This window comes from Asterias amurensis, chromosome 13, assembly GCF_032118995.1.
Source record: "Asterias amurensis chromosome 13, ASM3211899v1".
Lineage (NCBI taxonomy): Eukaryota > Metazoa > Echinodermata > Asteroidea > Forcipulatida > Asteriidae > Asterias > Asterias amurensis.
The window spans coordinates 999305-1015117 of record NC_092660.1 but is presented as its reverse complement, the minus strand read 5'-3'; the positions used below and the strand labels follow the sequence as shown (position 1 = coordinate 1015117).

The 15813-nt window shown below is 37.7% G+C and overlaps 2 protein-coding genes across 3 annotated transcripts in view; both read right to left on the bottom strand.

The window, feature by feature from the left end:
- LOC139946613 (receptor-type tyrosine-protein phosphatase T-like) overlaps positions 1–527 on the bottom strand; it is a 46614-nt gene extending 46087 nt beyond the window's left edge. For both annotated transcript variants that reach the window (XM_071944327.1, XM_071944328.1), the window contains exon 1: positions 391–527. The gene's annotated coding sequence lies outside the window, so the exon portion shown is untranslated. The remainder of the gene's footprint in view (positions 1–390) is intronic.
- Positions 528–1936: 1409 nt separating this feature from the next.
- LOC139945864 (uncharacterized) overlaps positions 1937–15813 on the bottom strand; it is an 85783-nt gene continuing 71906 nt past the window's right edge. The window contains exons 68-80 of the mRNA XM_071943362.1: positions 15462–15731; positions 14112–14369; positions 13719–13813; positions 12582–12807; positions 12006–12125; positions 11136–11273; positions 10006–10133; positions 9149–9374; positions 8423–8495; positions 6903–6946; positions 6059–6300; positions 5819–5887; positions 1937–5341 (exon numbers count right to left, since the gene is read on the bottom strand). Of these exons, the coding sequence (XP_071799463.1) occupies positions 5291–5341; positions 5819–5887; positions 6059–6300; positions 6903–6946; positions 8423–8495; positions 9149–9374; positions 10006–10133; positions 11136–11273; positions 12006–12125; positions 12582–12807; positions 13719–13813; positions 14112–14369; positions 15462–15731 (1940 nt within the window). The 3' untranslated portion in view covers positions 1937–5290. The remainder of the gene's footprint in view (positions 5342–5818; positions 5888–6058; positions 6301–6902; positions 6947–8422; positions 8496–9148; positions 9375–10005; positions 10134–11135; positions 11274–12005; positions 12126–12581; positions 12808–13718; positions 13814–14111; positions 14370–15461; positions 15732–15813) is intronic.

Sequence of the window (15813 nt, the reverse complement as noted above, 5' to 3'; positions counted from 1 at the left end):
ATCAATTCAATCAACAAAGCCTTGGATTGGATGTCAAGTACAAATCAGTCTATAAACTTAGTGCAAAGATTATCAAACATAGAACTTCTAGCACCAAGATGAGGAAATGACACATGGACTGACCATGGAATTGCCCATTTGCAAGTGTGCAACTGTGCTTCTAGGTTTTGGTCAAGGTAGAGGAGACTCACAAACATTTTATCTAGGGATTCTAGGGATTGTTTACATCGCGCATCAAGAAGTACTAGGATGGGAATGTACATGTACTTAGCTTGTTCGGTCGGAGTCACATGTATGAGTTACACATTGCAATGGAAATTAGTCCTACTTTACTTGCGGTTAACGACAAGAAAAATACAGATATTCAAGATTGGTTTACTCGAAACATACCTTTGAAACATGGAGAAGTCTTTGGTGAACATTCAGGTGTACTTTGAAGAGTCATAGAGGGAGGAAAAACTGCTAATTTTTCATAAACATAGCGAGGTCTTTTTTTCCTGTTGGTCAGGTTGGTGTCGGTCTCAAATATCCCCCCATATATTGCACACAAATTGATCAGGAGTGGGCGCCCTTCAACATTAATGGACAGATAATAGCCCTTATCGCAAATACCAATGCGCAAGCGCAGACTGTTGAATGAGGTGCATTGTGGGATATATATGAATCAAATTTTGCTACCAGCTAGACCACAATGCACCTAATTCCAAGCTTTACGCGCGCGCCCCAGTATTTGCGAAAAGGTCTATGGGATTTAAAGGGACAATAATTGGAAGGGGCTTCCCCTTCCAGATTTCTGATTATCATCAGTGTACTATGCATTACACCCCATGTCAAAAATAAAGTAAATTTCAAGTGTTTCATAACGGTATCTTGGTTGTTGTTTGTATCATGTATTTATTTATATTTACATTAATTGCTCATTATTCCCCTTTCCCCCTTTGATTGAATGTGCAATTCATAATCATAGACATTAAACAATGTCTGTATTGAAAGATTGGCTGTTGCCTGCTTGGTGTTTATATCCCCTTGTGCGTGGGAGTTTGCTGAGTTCCCTTGATGGGAAGATCATCTAAAGAAAAAAAAACCAAAAAAAAAAAAAACCTCTCAGCTCCCTGGGGAGTCGATGCCTAGCCTGTGCTGCCAAGTATAAATTATGTAGTGAACCGAGCTTAATCAATCACAGGAGCAATATCATAGTTTTCGAGTGTCTAATTGCTAATAAACACAAGCCTCATGACCAGGATTTTAACCCCCACGCTGTTGCTCAGCAACCCAGACCTTGAGACCAATGTACTAAACCTCAAAGCCTTGACACGCCACAGAAATGGTGCAGAATTTATGGTACAATATCTCAATGGTGACTGCTCTATAAATTACGACAACCCCCTGGTGATCTTTACTTTAGGTTAAAGATTAGGAAAATAGAGTTGGGTGTCGGAACATAGGGGTGCTATCCTTCTTATTTTTAAAACGCTGCGTTAAAGGGGAGGGACAATCACGTACTGCCAAACTTGTCCCTTTAAATAAAATAATAAAAGAAGAAAGAAATCCTGACTTCCTTCTTTACACGATCAAGAAACAAAAATGAAAAGTTTGAGTGGCCTTGATTAATTGCAAAAACAAAGAGTAAGTCAGTGATTATAAGGGGTTTTCTCATTGCCTTATGCACTTTCGTCTTAGCATAGGGGCAGTTGGGGGGCATTTGAAGCTCTCATACAAGATTTTACTGAGTGAATTGTGGGAATCGTTATACAATTTCTGGACTGTGTAGAAGAAGTTTGACATGCTTGGGGTCCATTTGTGTAGCGGTATATGCCCGCATATACACAGTTACATAGTGGCAGTTGTTAACTTTAATAAATTCAGGGTTTTAATCAGTTCAAATGTAAAACAACAAAATGCGATTAAAGTCCTCCATGAAGTCCTGTTGTTTTACACTGAATCATTTAATGGTATAAACTATTTGTAAATACATGAACACTTGGTGAACTAATAACATCTAATCGTGAGAAATATATTGCCAAATAAGTATATGAATATTTGAATACAGTCAGGAAAAGGAGAAAATATTGTACAATGAAATTTAAACCAGGGAAGTGAAAGTGTTGAATAAAAAATGTTATGTTAGCTAACCCGACTTTCCCTAAAATTACGGCCGACCATGGCTATTTAAAAAAAATTAAAGCAAACAAATTTAATGATTAAAATCTTTTAAAGACATAAAAATAAAATAAATGTCATCAAGAGTTTAAAAATAGACTATTTGTTGTGTGTAGCCTTGTTTTCTTTTGTTATCTATGTCATTTTCGTTGCTGGGAGGGGAAAAAATCCCTACCTACATGTAGCTACCCTATTTCTAGAAGCCTGTTACGCCAACATAACATATTTTTTTTGTATGCCTTAATTCACACCCATCTCCCAAATTTTGATGAAAAAATGCTGAATTATTCATGCCTTTCTACACACCAAATCATATTAGTAATCTAGACAATAAAACAAATAACAGTCAGGGAACTAGAGAGGGCCAGACTATGCCCCCTTCCTGCCTCCTAAAAAGGGAATACAAAGAAATGTAAAAATATTTGTGTACAGCCACAATCATGGATATATACTTTGTTTAAGGTCCATTTTCTGAACCACAGTTTGAAAACCACTGCAAAGCAGTTATCTCAATGTTAAACAATGAATAATCTATGTTAGGTCAGTTTGTAGAACACAAGATCTGCAAAGAGATACTAAATATTTTTGTAACAAAAAGTGTACCCACGATTGTAGCCGTGCATAAGAAAACAATAATGATTAATAATAAAATGAGATTGATAAAACAAACACTGGACAATTTGTTTGCATTTAAAACATCTTTGGACCATAATCTCTGAACTGCAAACAGTGTCTGAAAAAGCAGTATCTAATATTATGAATAGTATATGTAGCTCTACTTGAACTTCTTGCAAATAACTGCTCTTGGTAATATGGCCCCCTCATAATGCTTTGCCCCTATCTGCCCCCCCTACAAATACTGTGCAATAATAATTATTAAAGTAATAATAAATACGCCACCGAAAGCTACCTTAACTATGCACCTAAATGTTGACACCAGAACAACAATTAAACCACTTTAAGTGTAGTGTTACATTCTGTTGTGGGGGTTACAAACAAATCTTAAGAATAGAAGAGGATATATTTATGATACACTTTATAAAAATTAATATTAATATGTTCAACTTAACATTATCCATCGTTACTGTCTTGTGTTAAAATTACAAAATATACAATTCGCAGATGGCTGTATCTCAAAATTAAGTGTTCTTATCAGTCATGAATAGCCTGTATTGAATAACCGCTTTTTTGCTATAAAAGTCGCCATCTTGGAGGGCAAACCGTATGCGCGTCCAAACGCGTACATCAATGAAGCATGCAGCACAGACGCCATGTTGTAGGGAAGATATTTGAACGGCGACATCATATTCAATAAGGTCTATAGCTAATCAAATATGCAAGTTTAATGCATATGCTTAAGTCAGCAGACATTGGCTTGATTTCACAAAGAGCTGAGATCATTCTTAAGATAAATATCAATCTTAATTGCTAAGCAATGTGTGATGTCACAATGGTAGTACTTGACAACTAAACTTAAGATGAATCTTAAAGGGAATGTTCACTATTGGTAATTGTCAAAGACCAGTGTTCTCACTTGGTGTATCTCAACATATGCATAAAATAACAAACCTGTGAAAATTTGAGCTCAATTGGTCATTGGAGTTGAAAGAAAATGATGAAAAGGAAAAACACCCTTATTGGACGAATTGGTGTTCTTTCAGATAGGAATAAAAGACTTCTAGCTAGAAGTCTTTTATTATTTTAGTGAGAAATTACCTCTACTTCAAAATCTATGCTACTTCAAAATCTATGCTACTTCAGAGGGAGCCGTTTCTCACAATGTTTTATACTCTCAACAGCTCACCAATGATTGTTACCAAATCAGTTTTTAAGTTAATATTTGTATTGAGTAATTACCAAACGTGTACCTTCCCTTTAAGATGAATCTTAATAGTTATTTGTGAAATTGAGCCATGTTCTTGTCACACACGGGGTACTTCGTACAGTCAATATGGAGATAGCCAATATTACACTGCATGCACTTTGAACCCTTCTCTGTGTTTTTTACAACAATTTTTCCAAAACTATTTCACTCACAATCAAAATTATGTGAATGTTTTTTCTTTGTGGTGCCTGGAACTGGTTTTCTGTAAATTGCCCTGTGTGACTTAGCCCTGATATCAAAATGTTTGGGTTTTTTTTAGCACGTAAAACAAAGTAGAATGAAATAAGATTTTCCACTTTTATTTTTTTACTCTTCCTTTGATACAGCTCCCTGAACTCCTTCTGGTGGATTTGTGTGCTTTATAAAACTTATTATTAAAAGTTTTGATTTTGTAACAAGATTTGGACTTTGGACGAAGCTGCATCAAGACAGTGTATAACAAGCAAAATAATCATTATATAACATTTATACTAAAAAATACAAATATGCTGAATATAAATTTTCCCGTATTGTCTTTGCTCTTTTCTACCTGGTAAATAAAACTTTTGCCAGTTTAGTACTTATAAACACTGCTCCCAGGTGGGTGATATAAAATTGGTTCAAATCTTGTCAATTAATACCAACTGTTAAATTCTCAACTTACATCTGTCAATTTTTGAGATAAAAAACATTTGCTCTCACAAAAAAATTGTAATGCCTTTTCCAAAAGTTAGTTTCTATAGTATTTAATTATTTATTAGTAGTGGAATTTTTCTCAATTCTGTAGTCAATGTACATAAAAAACGTTTAAATTTTCAAAGTAAGTTTTCCGATTTTGTAGTTATAAAGTAGTTCAGTAGTGGAAATTTTCATTTCTGTCGTATTTGTACATGAAAAACACCTGAATTTTTAAAGTTAGTTTTCTAATTCTGTAGTATGTGTACATCTACGTGAAAAACGTTTGAAATTTAATGTAAGTTTTCCAATTCTGTAGTATTGAAGTATTTCAGGAGTGGAAATGTTCAATTGTGTAGTATTTGAACATGTCGATCAGCGTTTGATCTTTGGAGATAAGAACCCAGAACTATCAGTGTGCTCCTTATGAGCAACTATGTAGACCAATACATAAGCCACATCCCTGAGTAAAAACAACCTCCACAATTTGTAACGTCATATGCAAGGGATTTATAGTTTGATATTGTGACTGAAAAGGGAACATGGGAGAAAAGAGCAATGGTGTTAGTCGTTGGGTGAGAGGGGTTAGGTTCAGAAGTAATCTGGGTCTCCTCGACGAGGCATTCCTGCCATTCGATTCATCTGAAACAAAAAAACACAATCAATCATGAGTGTAAAAAATATAAAAATCTATTGAAGATCTACTAAAAATCTATTGAAAAACTATAAAAACTATTAAAACCTTTTTTTCTTTGTCTTTTTCTTCCACTCTGTGCTTTTTAATATGTGTTCTGCGCCTTTGATCATTTTGTATGTAAGGGGCGCAAAACTCTTTCCAACTTAGGAATCATCTTAGGACGAGTCCCAACCCTGCACTGCAGTATGCAGTCCTTAAGGTTAATCCTACCTCGAGATGAGAGTCCTAACTCTTTGTGAAAACGACGACAGCTCTAGCAATGCAAAGGTCATGGGTTGGAATCCCACCCGAGTGATTTGCCTGTAGATTTTGTTCACAGAACTCGGAGTGCAATGAGATTCACTGAGTGACGCATTTACAAGGCTATCTAAGAAGCCATAGTTATTACACTCCAAATATCTATACAGTTATGGAAAACTTACCGCGACATCATTTCCCGACGCAAAATATGGAATAGAAAACTGTCCAGAATTCATCCTGTATTCCATCTCCTGAAAAAAAAGGTATTAATCAATGTATTACATTTTTATATTTAAACATTTATTTTGACCATTGTTAATTGCATCATGATGCAACTTGCTCTCCAAGCCTACCTTTTCAAAATAACTCTTATTAAGTTAAAACAGTGCAAGTTGTTTTAAAAAGATTCCAGATATACTTACATCTCTTGTGTAACTGTGCTCCCCATTTTCCTGCCTCCTGTGATTGTCATAATACTGGTATTTATCCCGACCGTACATGGCTCCTGTTCTTGAGGAGGATGCCCTACTCATGATGAAACAGACTCCAAGGATACCCAAGACAATAATGATGAGTAGGAGCGAACCTCCGACAGCGATGGCAATAATTACCTCGGTGGACAAACCACCTGGCGGAGCGGTAGTTGGTGGATCAACACCACCTCCTTCAGAGAAATAACAAATTATTATTATTATTATTATTATTATTACTAGTTAACTTGAAGGTAGTGGACACTATTGGTAATTTTTGATATTAATGAAAGAAAAAAACACCCTTGTCGCACCATGGTCACACGAAGTTGTGTGCTTCCAGATGATTGATTTTGGAACCTCCAAATCTTATTCTGAGGTCTCAAAATCAAGTTGGTGGAAAATTATTTCGTTCTCAAAAACTATTTTACTTCAGAGGGAGCCGTTTCTCACAATGTTTTATACTATCAACAGCTCTCCATTGCTTGTTACCAAGTTAGTTTTCATGCTAACAATTATTTTGAGTAATTAATACCAATAGTGTCCAGTGCCTTTAATCAAGACATTGAGATTGTTAAAAGATTGTCAAAAGATTTCCGTAAAAGTTGTCTGCGGTGTGTAAATGAAATGAATGCTGGGCACAATGTTTAGGAAAAGTCTCCATCAAAAATATTAAGGTCATTCATATAGCCCCCAAAACCAAAGATCTGACGGAAGTGCCAGTAAAAAAGATTTATGAGAAGCACCGGAATGACGGACAGAAAGGAAATTGAGCTAACACTTAATATTAAATTACCTGAAGACAGCTGACACTGGAGACCAATGAAGCCACTTGGACAACTAAAACAAAACAAAATAGAAATGGACTTAGATTTATAGTTGGATATCTTTTCACTGGCCTTTCAAACCGCTTTAACATTATCTAAAAAGATGTGGGTTTTAACTGAGTCTTGAATGAGCTGATCGAAGATGAGTCACTGATGTGTAGAGGGCGCTTGTTCCAGCAAGTTGGTGCAGCTATTGAGAATGCTCTTTCACCATAGCGGGTGTTCGTGCCTGGGCCATTGGAAAGTTGAAGATGAATATTGGACATCATGAATATCATATGTAGCTATGGTTACCGGTAAACAAAATATAAAAGCAAGACAAAAAAACAGCAACAAATTTTTATTAATTTATATCTGAAATCTTATCTTAATGCTTCACACTGTGCTTTTGCTGTGGTGCCCTTTGCAAATTGTTCTGATACAAAGTGGCATGTTCTTCATCGAGGTGCCCCATGCCAGGGCAAAATTGCTGTGCCCTTTCAAGGGGCATGCCGTCGATTTCACCAAACTCTTCCTAACTTAGGATTAATCTTAGGACTTAGGACGAGTCCCAACCCTACACTGTAGCATGCAAACCTTAAGATTAATCCAAAGTTAGGGTGGGTTACTCGTCCTAATTCGAAGATAGGATTGATCCTAGCGTTTCGTGAAATTGGCTGCAGCATAAGTTGCGTACAACCTTAAGCTGTGGTTGCTGAAAACATGTTTCAGGCAGGAAGCGAAAGAGTAGTGTCTTTTTGCCTGACACCTACCTGCCAACAATAGCTAAGTCAGAAATAGGGACATTAGCCAGATCTGTGTCTAGACACCTACACCCACAGTCTGTAAGTTTGTGCAACAAAGACACAAAATTCAAATCAAACTCTGGTGTTTCTCATCAGCAGAGTGTGGGTTCGAATCCCCAGCCGTAACACTTGTGCCCGCAAGCAAGACACTTAACCGTTGCTTCGTCCTTTGGATGGGACGTAAAGCCGTTGGTCCCATGTGTTGTGTAACGCATGTAAACGAACTCAGTGCACTTATCGAAAAGAGAAGGTGTTCCTGGTCCGATCGGCAGTAAATTGCGCCACAGCACCTTGTAAAAGCATAACATGGTGCTATCAGAATTAGTTCTCATAATTAAAACGTAGTCCCACAACTAGTGAAATACAGCGCCAGGAGCTTCACTGGGTGACGGACATGTGCGCTATATAAGAAGCCACAATTATTATTATTATTATTAAATGGGCATGTAACAAAATTTGTTAATGGATTCAGGCATTTGTAACATCCAGAAAATTAAGATCATGGCCATAAGTAATTACGAAGGACATATTTGTTACCAAATTCACACCAAATGTTTTAGTTGAAATCAATATTACAAATTTTTAGAATTAGGGACTGTCCCTATTTTTGACTTTGGAGCTCTCCAAAATAGGGACAGCCCCTTAAAAAACAGAACAGTTGGAAGGTATGCTGATATGAAATTTGTTTTAAAAGATATGCCTACCTGCAAGTGCTTGCAAATGTAGAAGAGTATGAACATGTTCCTCCGTTCATACAGTAACCTGCCAAGCATACCTCTGAAAATTAAAAAGATGTTTTGGAATGTGTGAGCGGCCTGTGAGAACGTGAAAGATGACTGGAGCTCACACTTTAGAAAGTCAAATTTAACACTTTAAAGACACCCGTAACAAAATTTATAACAAAAAGTAAGTATTTAGCAAAGTTTGTGGTAACACCATGTAATGATAATCTCTAATTGGGTTGGGGTGGTTCTGAAAAGAACCCTAGGTTTTCAACTCAACGTCTTTTGGAGAATAATGGACCTTGATGCTGGATGCTGCTTAAGTACTGGTGATGCGAATTAGCTTGATGATGACGCATCTTGGAGGTCCAGTTTCCCGCCTTCTATGCAATCTTTGTAAGCGCAGAATGCCTAGCAACGTGGAATACGCACGCGCACAAGCACAAATTCCCTGCTAACTAGTGAAATACGCTTGACGAAAGCGGGGAATTCCCTGATTATGCAAGCGCTGATTCTTTGCTTATGGTAAGCAGAGAGGGGCCCAGATTACTTCTTCACTTCAAAAAAACCAAAAACAAAACATCTACACTTCTGCAGAAACACAAACTTGTCAATCCCACTTGCTTCTCACCCTCTGAAAATTGCTGAAAATATGGTTTTCTAGTTTAATAAAAAGCTTTATACATGTTTGTTTAAATACAAATATACCTTCAGCAACGTTTGCACTCTGTGGTTCAACACTAATGCCGTCACCCAAACTGTTGTCCATGTTCGCAATGGCTACAGTCAGATCATTCTGAACGTCTTGTTGGGATCTCGGTGAATTTTGATCCACAGTTACAATCAGGCTTGGGATGATACTGCCAGATGAGAAGCTGATGACTCTGACCTGAACAAACTCATATCCTGGGAGTCTAATCAAAATATTGAACACCTGTATGTCGGGAGTGAAAGAACAGGTGCACAATGTTAGCAACACTAAGAAGAATGTGAATTTGTATAGCATCTATATCTGTTTCCTGACGAGGACTAGAGCAAGCTAGTCGAAACGTTGAGACCAATTTAAGAACTGACTCCGCGATAGTACAGTTAATTACAATCCTATAAGCTAAAGTAGTAGTCCCAGCCTATTTTCTATACCATTCGCGCGGGTAATAGTTTTAAAAAAAGCAGGACAGTTCTTTTCAGAACTGAGAAGTCTTCCAAACACCCGAACAATCTACTCCGCGGTAGTAGAATAAAGAAAGACAGTTCTATAAGAACAAACTCTACCTGGCAAGTAGATACACACATGGTGGTACCGAAAACCAAACTGATACCTCACCATGCAATGCCTCAAATCCTATACATACATGTATCTGTCAACTTAAAACACTTTGAAATTAACAATCACATCCGAAACAAAGAAATGCAAAGCAAGATAATAAAAGTTCTTATGAATGCTATCAAATCATTGCACAAGTATACATTCAACTGATAAGGCAAGAATGCACCACCAGCAAGCAGCTTGTAGGGACTAGATACATAAACATATAGACTGTAATATTACTGGAATAGGAACTTACTGCGATCTCGATCCGACTACGTAGCTGAATATATCTAGGGGATGTTGAATCCAAAAGATCATTCGTAAACTGAGCAATCAGAGTATCCAATCTTAGAATAATTATAGTGATCCTGAAGATTTTTCCAACTACAAATGTAAATAAAAAAGTTATTATTAGTATTTTTATAATTATAATAATATCAATGCGCATTATTCACTTTTTCAAACAAATTAAGAAGGGCTTCCTCAATTGATATTCCAAATTATTACTCTTGTTCATTCAGGTTCAATGCATTTCTGAAACTCAACTCCTTAGGAGTATGCAGCATCGGCAGTCAAATGGGTGCACAGGTTTCAACCATCCCTACCTAGGGTATGAACAAACCATTGATACTGTACTTCAAGCAAGCAAGGCAACTTACTGATCTTAATCCACTTTATATTGAGACAAGAAGTTCAGTAACGAGTCTTGCAAATACCCAAACAAGGTGTTTTCAAGGTGTAAATGTGTGTGGTGTTCTCACAGGTGCAAATCTGTGTGTAAACCATTCATGGTTCTGAAGCTTGACCGGTTTGATTATTGATCAATACTTTTATTGACTGTTCAGTACAGGGGCCAATTTCATAGAGCTGCTTAAGCAAAAAATTTGCTTAAGCACGAAAATAGCTCGCTTATTTTTCACATGTTACTGGCAAAAATTTCATGCCATATACATTGCTTGTGACTGGTATTTAGCTGTTGTTTACTTAGCATAACAATTGAGTTGAGTCTTGGCCGGTAATCTGATTTTACAAAGCAAGGATTCTTTTGCTTAAGCAGCTCTATGAAATCGGGCCCAGATAACAGTCATTTTGGTACAATTGATTTGTGACTTTGCCTAGTTATCATTCATGAAGCCAATTTATGTGGTATAATTTTAAAGAGAACACTTAAGCTTTGCATTGATATTTATCTTTGTACATAGAGAGTAATAAATAATAAAAATATACTTGATAGAAAAAAGTTTTTGTGAGCAGTTTATATGCAGAGCTACGTTTTGAAGTACATGTATGAGACCTATTCCTTGACATAGAACCAATGGTTCACAAGGTTCAGTGGGGCAATATGCAGCCAATCATTATACACTGCTATTAAAGAGTTAAACTTACCAGCACAGCGTCCTGAATTTCCCCGCCTCCATTGGCCGAAAGGACAGTCACAATTGAAGGTGCCATGAGAATTATAACACGAGAGCCCTTGCTCTATACATGTCTCACTGTTTGTAGCTAGTGCACACTCATCAATATCTTGTCATAATAAGAAGGAGAATAACAGTTTAATGATTTGGGTACTTTTTGTAGGACACCAAACACAATGTCCACAGATTTACAATAAACTTTACATGGTTTGAAGATAATGATGGTAGAGAGCTTCCCGTTAAAATAACACTTGCTGAGGTGCTGTAGTTTTTTGAGAAATGAGTAAAACAAGTCACGAAAACAATGTTTGTCTCGATGAGACGAACATTATTTTAGAAATGGTACCAAATGTATTAACCAGGTAAAGTAATTATAGCTTAACTGGTAAATATGTTTCACATGGTAAAACTGTGACAAAAATGATCTTTGTGACATTGTTTTACTCATTTCTCTAAATTGGTTTCAGTCAGGCAATCATTTACATTGGCTAATTATCTTATGACAAGATCTACGTCTGAAACCAAGGCACTCCAGAGTCTTTCCGAACTACTGCAACAGTCGTTCTTTCGACTTCTAGGACGTCCATTTGCTCCAGACTGTTTCAGACATCAAACTTTTCATGAGTTTGGTTCGACACAACTCTTGCGCACCTGTTTGAAACGGCAGCATGTTGAACTACTCATAACATAAACCAGCTTTCTGTAGTAATAGCAGTAGAAAAATACGCAGAGATACCAGGTAGTGGCTTAAAACCAGTATCAATTCCAACAGGTGAATGTTTTTAAAGTTTAATGGTAGAGGCTAAAAGGTTAGAGGTTAAAGGGTAGAATGGTCTAGTACCTGTACTGCAGTCAGTGCCAGTAAAGCCTGATGTGCATTCGCATACATGGGATCCAGCTCTGCCAGGGCGACATATTCCTCCATTCATACACACATCGCTGTTAACGCAGCCACCAGGACCTGTGCAACAGCATCAGCAAAAGTAACCATTAGATCAGTTTATCATTATTTTTTTTACATGTGTGCAATTAATTAGCCTTTGCCATGAACATGAATATGAATTTGAACTCAATTGGTCGTCGTAGTTGCGAGATAATAATGGAAGAAAAAACACCGATGTCACAAGAATTTGTGTGCTTTCAGGTGCTTGATTTCGAGACCTCAAAATCTAATTTTGAGGTCTCAAAATCAAATTCAAATATTTTAGTGGAAAATTACTTCTTTCTCGAAAACTACGTTACTTCAGAGGAAGTCGTTTCTCACAATGTTTTATACAACCAACAGCTCTCCATTGATCGTTAACAAGTAAGTTTTTATGTTAACAATTATTTGGAGTAATTACCAACAGTGTCCAGTGCCTTTAAGCACAACTATGAAACTGAAGGGCACTGTACTCAGTCTTGAATGTTTACTCACCTATAGTGAACGTGTTTCCTACAGCAACATTGCCAGTAGAAAATATATTCAACGGAGTGAGGTCATCAAATGCCTGTTCAATCTCTGTAGGTGTCAGGTCAGAGTTTGTCAATGTAAGTTCCAGCTCCACAATGGTGTCACTACCTGAAGGTCGTTGTGTCCTTGGAGTAAGCGTTACCAGTACGGGCGCTAAAGGATCACCCGGGGTACGGAACAGGTCCTCCAGCTATACAGAAACAAAAACAAAAGGGCAAAAAATGTTGAATCAGAGAGCAAACAAATTATCTGCTTTCAAGATTTGTCCTGGGCCCAATTTCATACCGCTGCTTAAGGGTGAGTAAATGTTTGTGCTTTATACTGTAGCAGAAAGGTTTGCTGAGGTGTACAGAAAATTAGTCGTCCATCTTACACGTTCACTATGGATTTGTATTGTGATGCCATTCATTTTGGGCCCCAGAAGGTTATCACGTACATCGCTATGAAAAGGAAATCACACAGTAAGCACAAAATCAGTAAAAACCCCAACCAGATTTTGAATCCCTCAAAATCTCTCCCCCCCCTGTCTCCTTCTTCATTTTTCATCCCTTGGTTTTTCTGAGTGCTTTCTTCCTCTCTCTCTTTTTATTTCCTTTTACCCGACTGCTTCTCTTACACCAGTATATTTTGATTTGCGGTAACACCATGTGTGTATCTACTTGCCAGGTAGATTTTGTTCTTTATAGAACTTTATAGAACTGTCTTGCTATATATTCTACGACCCCGGAGTAGATTTTTATGACTTTTAAAGAGGCTTCTCAGTTCTAAAAAAAAAAATCTGAAAAATCTACTCCACGGAAGTAGAATATATAGCAACATAGTTCCCTAAAGACCAAACTCTACTTCGCAAGTAGACACACACATGATGTTACCGCAAACCAAATACATTTCTTGATACCCTCACCATGCAATGCCTAGAATCCCATACCAGTATACTTATTCATACATGTTGTGTTGTCACTTAGCCTTTGAAAAAGACTCTGCCTATATTAAGAGTCCGTTCAACATTTTTGTGTTTTATTTACACCACAATATATCCTTTTAGTTGGTAAGTAGTTTACAATGGCTTATTCTATTTTCTGAAAACCAAAATCAGCTTACGTCATCGGCAAGGTTCTGTATTAGCATCGCATTTCCAGAGTCCGATGTTCCACGTATTGAACTCATAATAACTGTAACTCTGTACCTCGCAAGACCTGTTCATATAGACAAAGTGGGAGGACTTAGAAGTAATTATATCTAAAATCCAAATTTAGTATTATTATTATTTTGTTTCGGCCATTTCACAAAGTACAGTAACAATTCTTGCAAACAAAAGTTTAGCTACAGGAACAAAATAAGGCAAACATGATTTACAGAACTACCTGTAGGCCAGGCTCAGTAGCACCTAAAGCATTGGTCCTGAATGAAGATGACTGACAGCAAGGTTTGGAAACAACAAGGGACATGTGAAGAATAGATGAGCCCTGTAATGCTACTACTCTGTTAACTTACCTGTCGTAGCAACACTAACTGTGACCATGAATTCACAGGTACCCTGTCGACCAGCAGTGTCAGTCGCTGTGTAGACAACAGTGGCACCTGGTGGGCTTAACCGGCTATTTAGTGCGATGTTAGAGGTTGCAGGACCAGCTAGCTCCACATTGTCCATTGCATCTGGCGGAGTCCATCTTATTAGGGCAGTTTCGGTTGCAGACCCAACCCAAACAGTAAAGGCATCAGGACAACCAGTAAATGTGGGTGGATCATCATCTGGGTAAAAAATAAAAAATGAATAAAAAATTGTTATTTTGCAACAGAGCAAGCTCAGTCAAAAGGTCTTGTCTCGCACTCCATGTAATAATAATAATAATAATAATGGGCAATATAATGCGCCGGTATCCATCCAAAGATGCTCATGGCGCAGTGACACAATAAACGGGAAAAATTAGGAAGTCCTCATTATGTGAGTCTTGAGGGAAGTTTTGAACAAGATGTTTGCTATTAGATCGCATAGACTGGCGGTTGGAAATATGGGGTTGGAGTCCTTCTGAGAGATATGGGGGTGCCTTTTAATGAGTGATAGACATACACAAGGATCTTGTAGATGATTCTTTCCTTAATGGGTAGCCAATATAGATGATACCTCATCACACTCCGAATGGATTGTACCTACATTTGAGAATTGCTACTGTTGCGCTTTAATAAGTTGTGTTTTCTACAAGGTTGAAACTCATCATACAACTATGATTTCAACACCTGCAACAAGAAGATGTTATTATCTAAGGGCAGTTGTAGGATTCAAAATGACCCTGAGAATGCAGTGCTGTAAATGACTTGGGGCCGATTCACTAGGATCGCTAGGATTAAACCTATATCTCGATTAAGGAGGAGTAACCCGTCCTATCTTAGGATGGGTTCAATGCATTTTTAATTTTTTGTTTATGCATTGTCACCAGACACACAGGGCCTGAAGGTGTGAGCTACAATTATTTTTTTCCAGAGGCTCTTGCCACCTACTCCTAGGGCTGAAACAGGGTTACCCCTTTTACCGTCCATACGGATGTAGGCTTGGGTATCATCAATCCGAAGCCTGGCCAAGAGAGCAGAAAGCACTACCTCCCCAATTTTGCGTAGCAAGTGTCACGACCGGGATTCAAACCCACACTCTGCTCATTAAACACCAGAGCTTGAATCCGGTGCTCTTAACCGACACGCCACGCATACAACTTCAGATAGGGAACTTAACTCGTCCTAAGTCCTAAGATAAATCCTAAGTTAGGATGAGTTCGGTGAAATCGACACCTGGTGTCTGCTGCCACCAACTGTCCTAAAGTTTCCAACTAAAAGGTTTTAGATACCTACCATTAACTGTAAGCTGAAAAGTGCAACTGTTGGTCAGGGCTACTGTGTCTCTCACAGTGTACATAAACGAGTAGGGCAAGGTATGTGGAGGTAGGGTCAGCACCTGACCAATGCTTAACGGTGAATCAGCAAAGACAATTGCTTCCTGAAAAGATCCAGAGTTGTCTGAAACGCTTAAAGGTGCAAGTACAGTGAAGGAAGCGGTTCCTAACGGGGCATCTGTTCCAATGGTGGTGTCTTCAGGGCATGTGATCATTGGAGGCTCTTGATCTAAAACAAGAATCAACCAGAATTCATAAATAAGATGTTATAGATAAGTTGTAATATATGCCATGATTTTGGGCAAATTGCA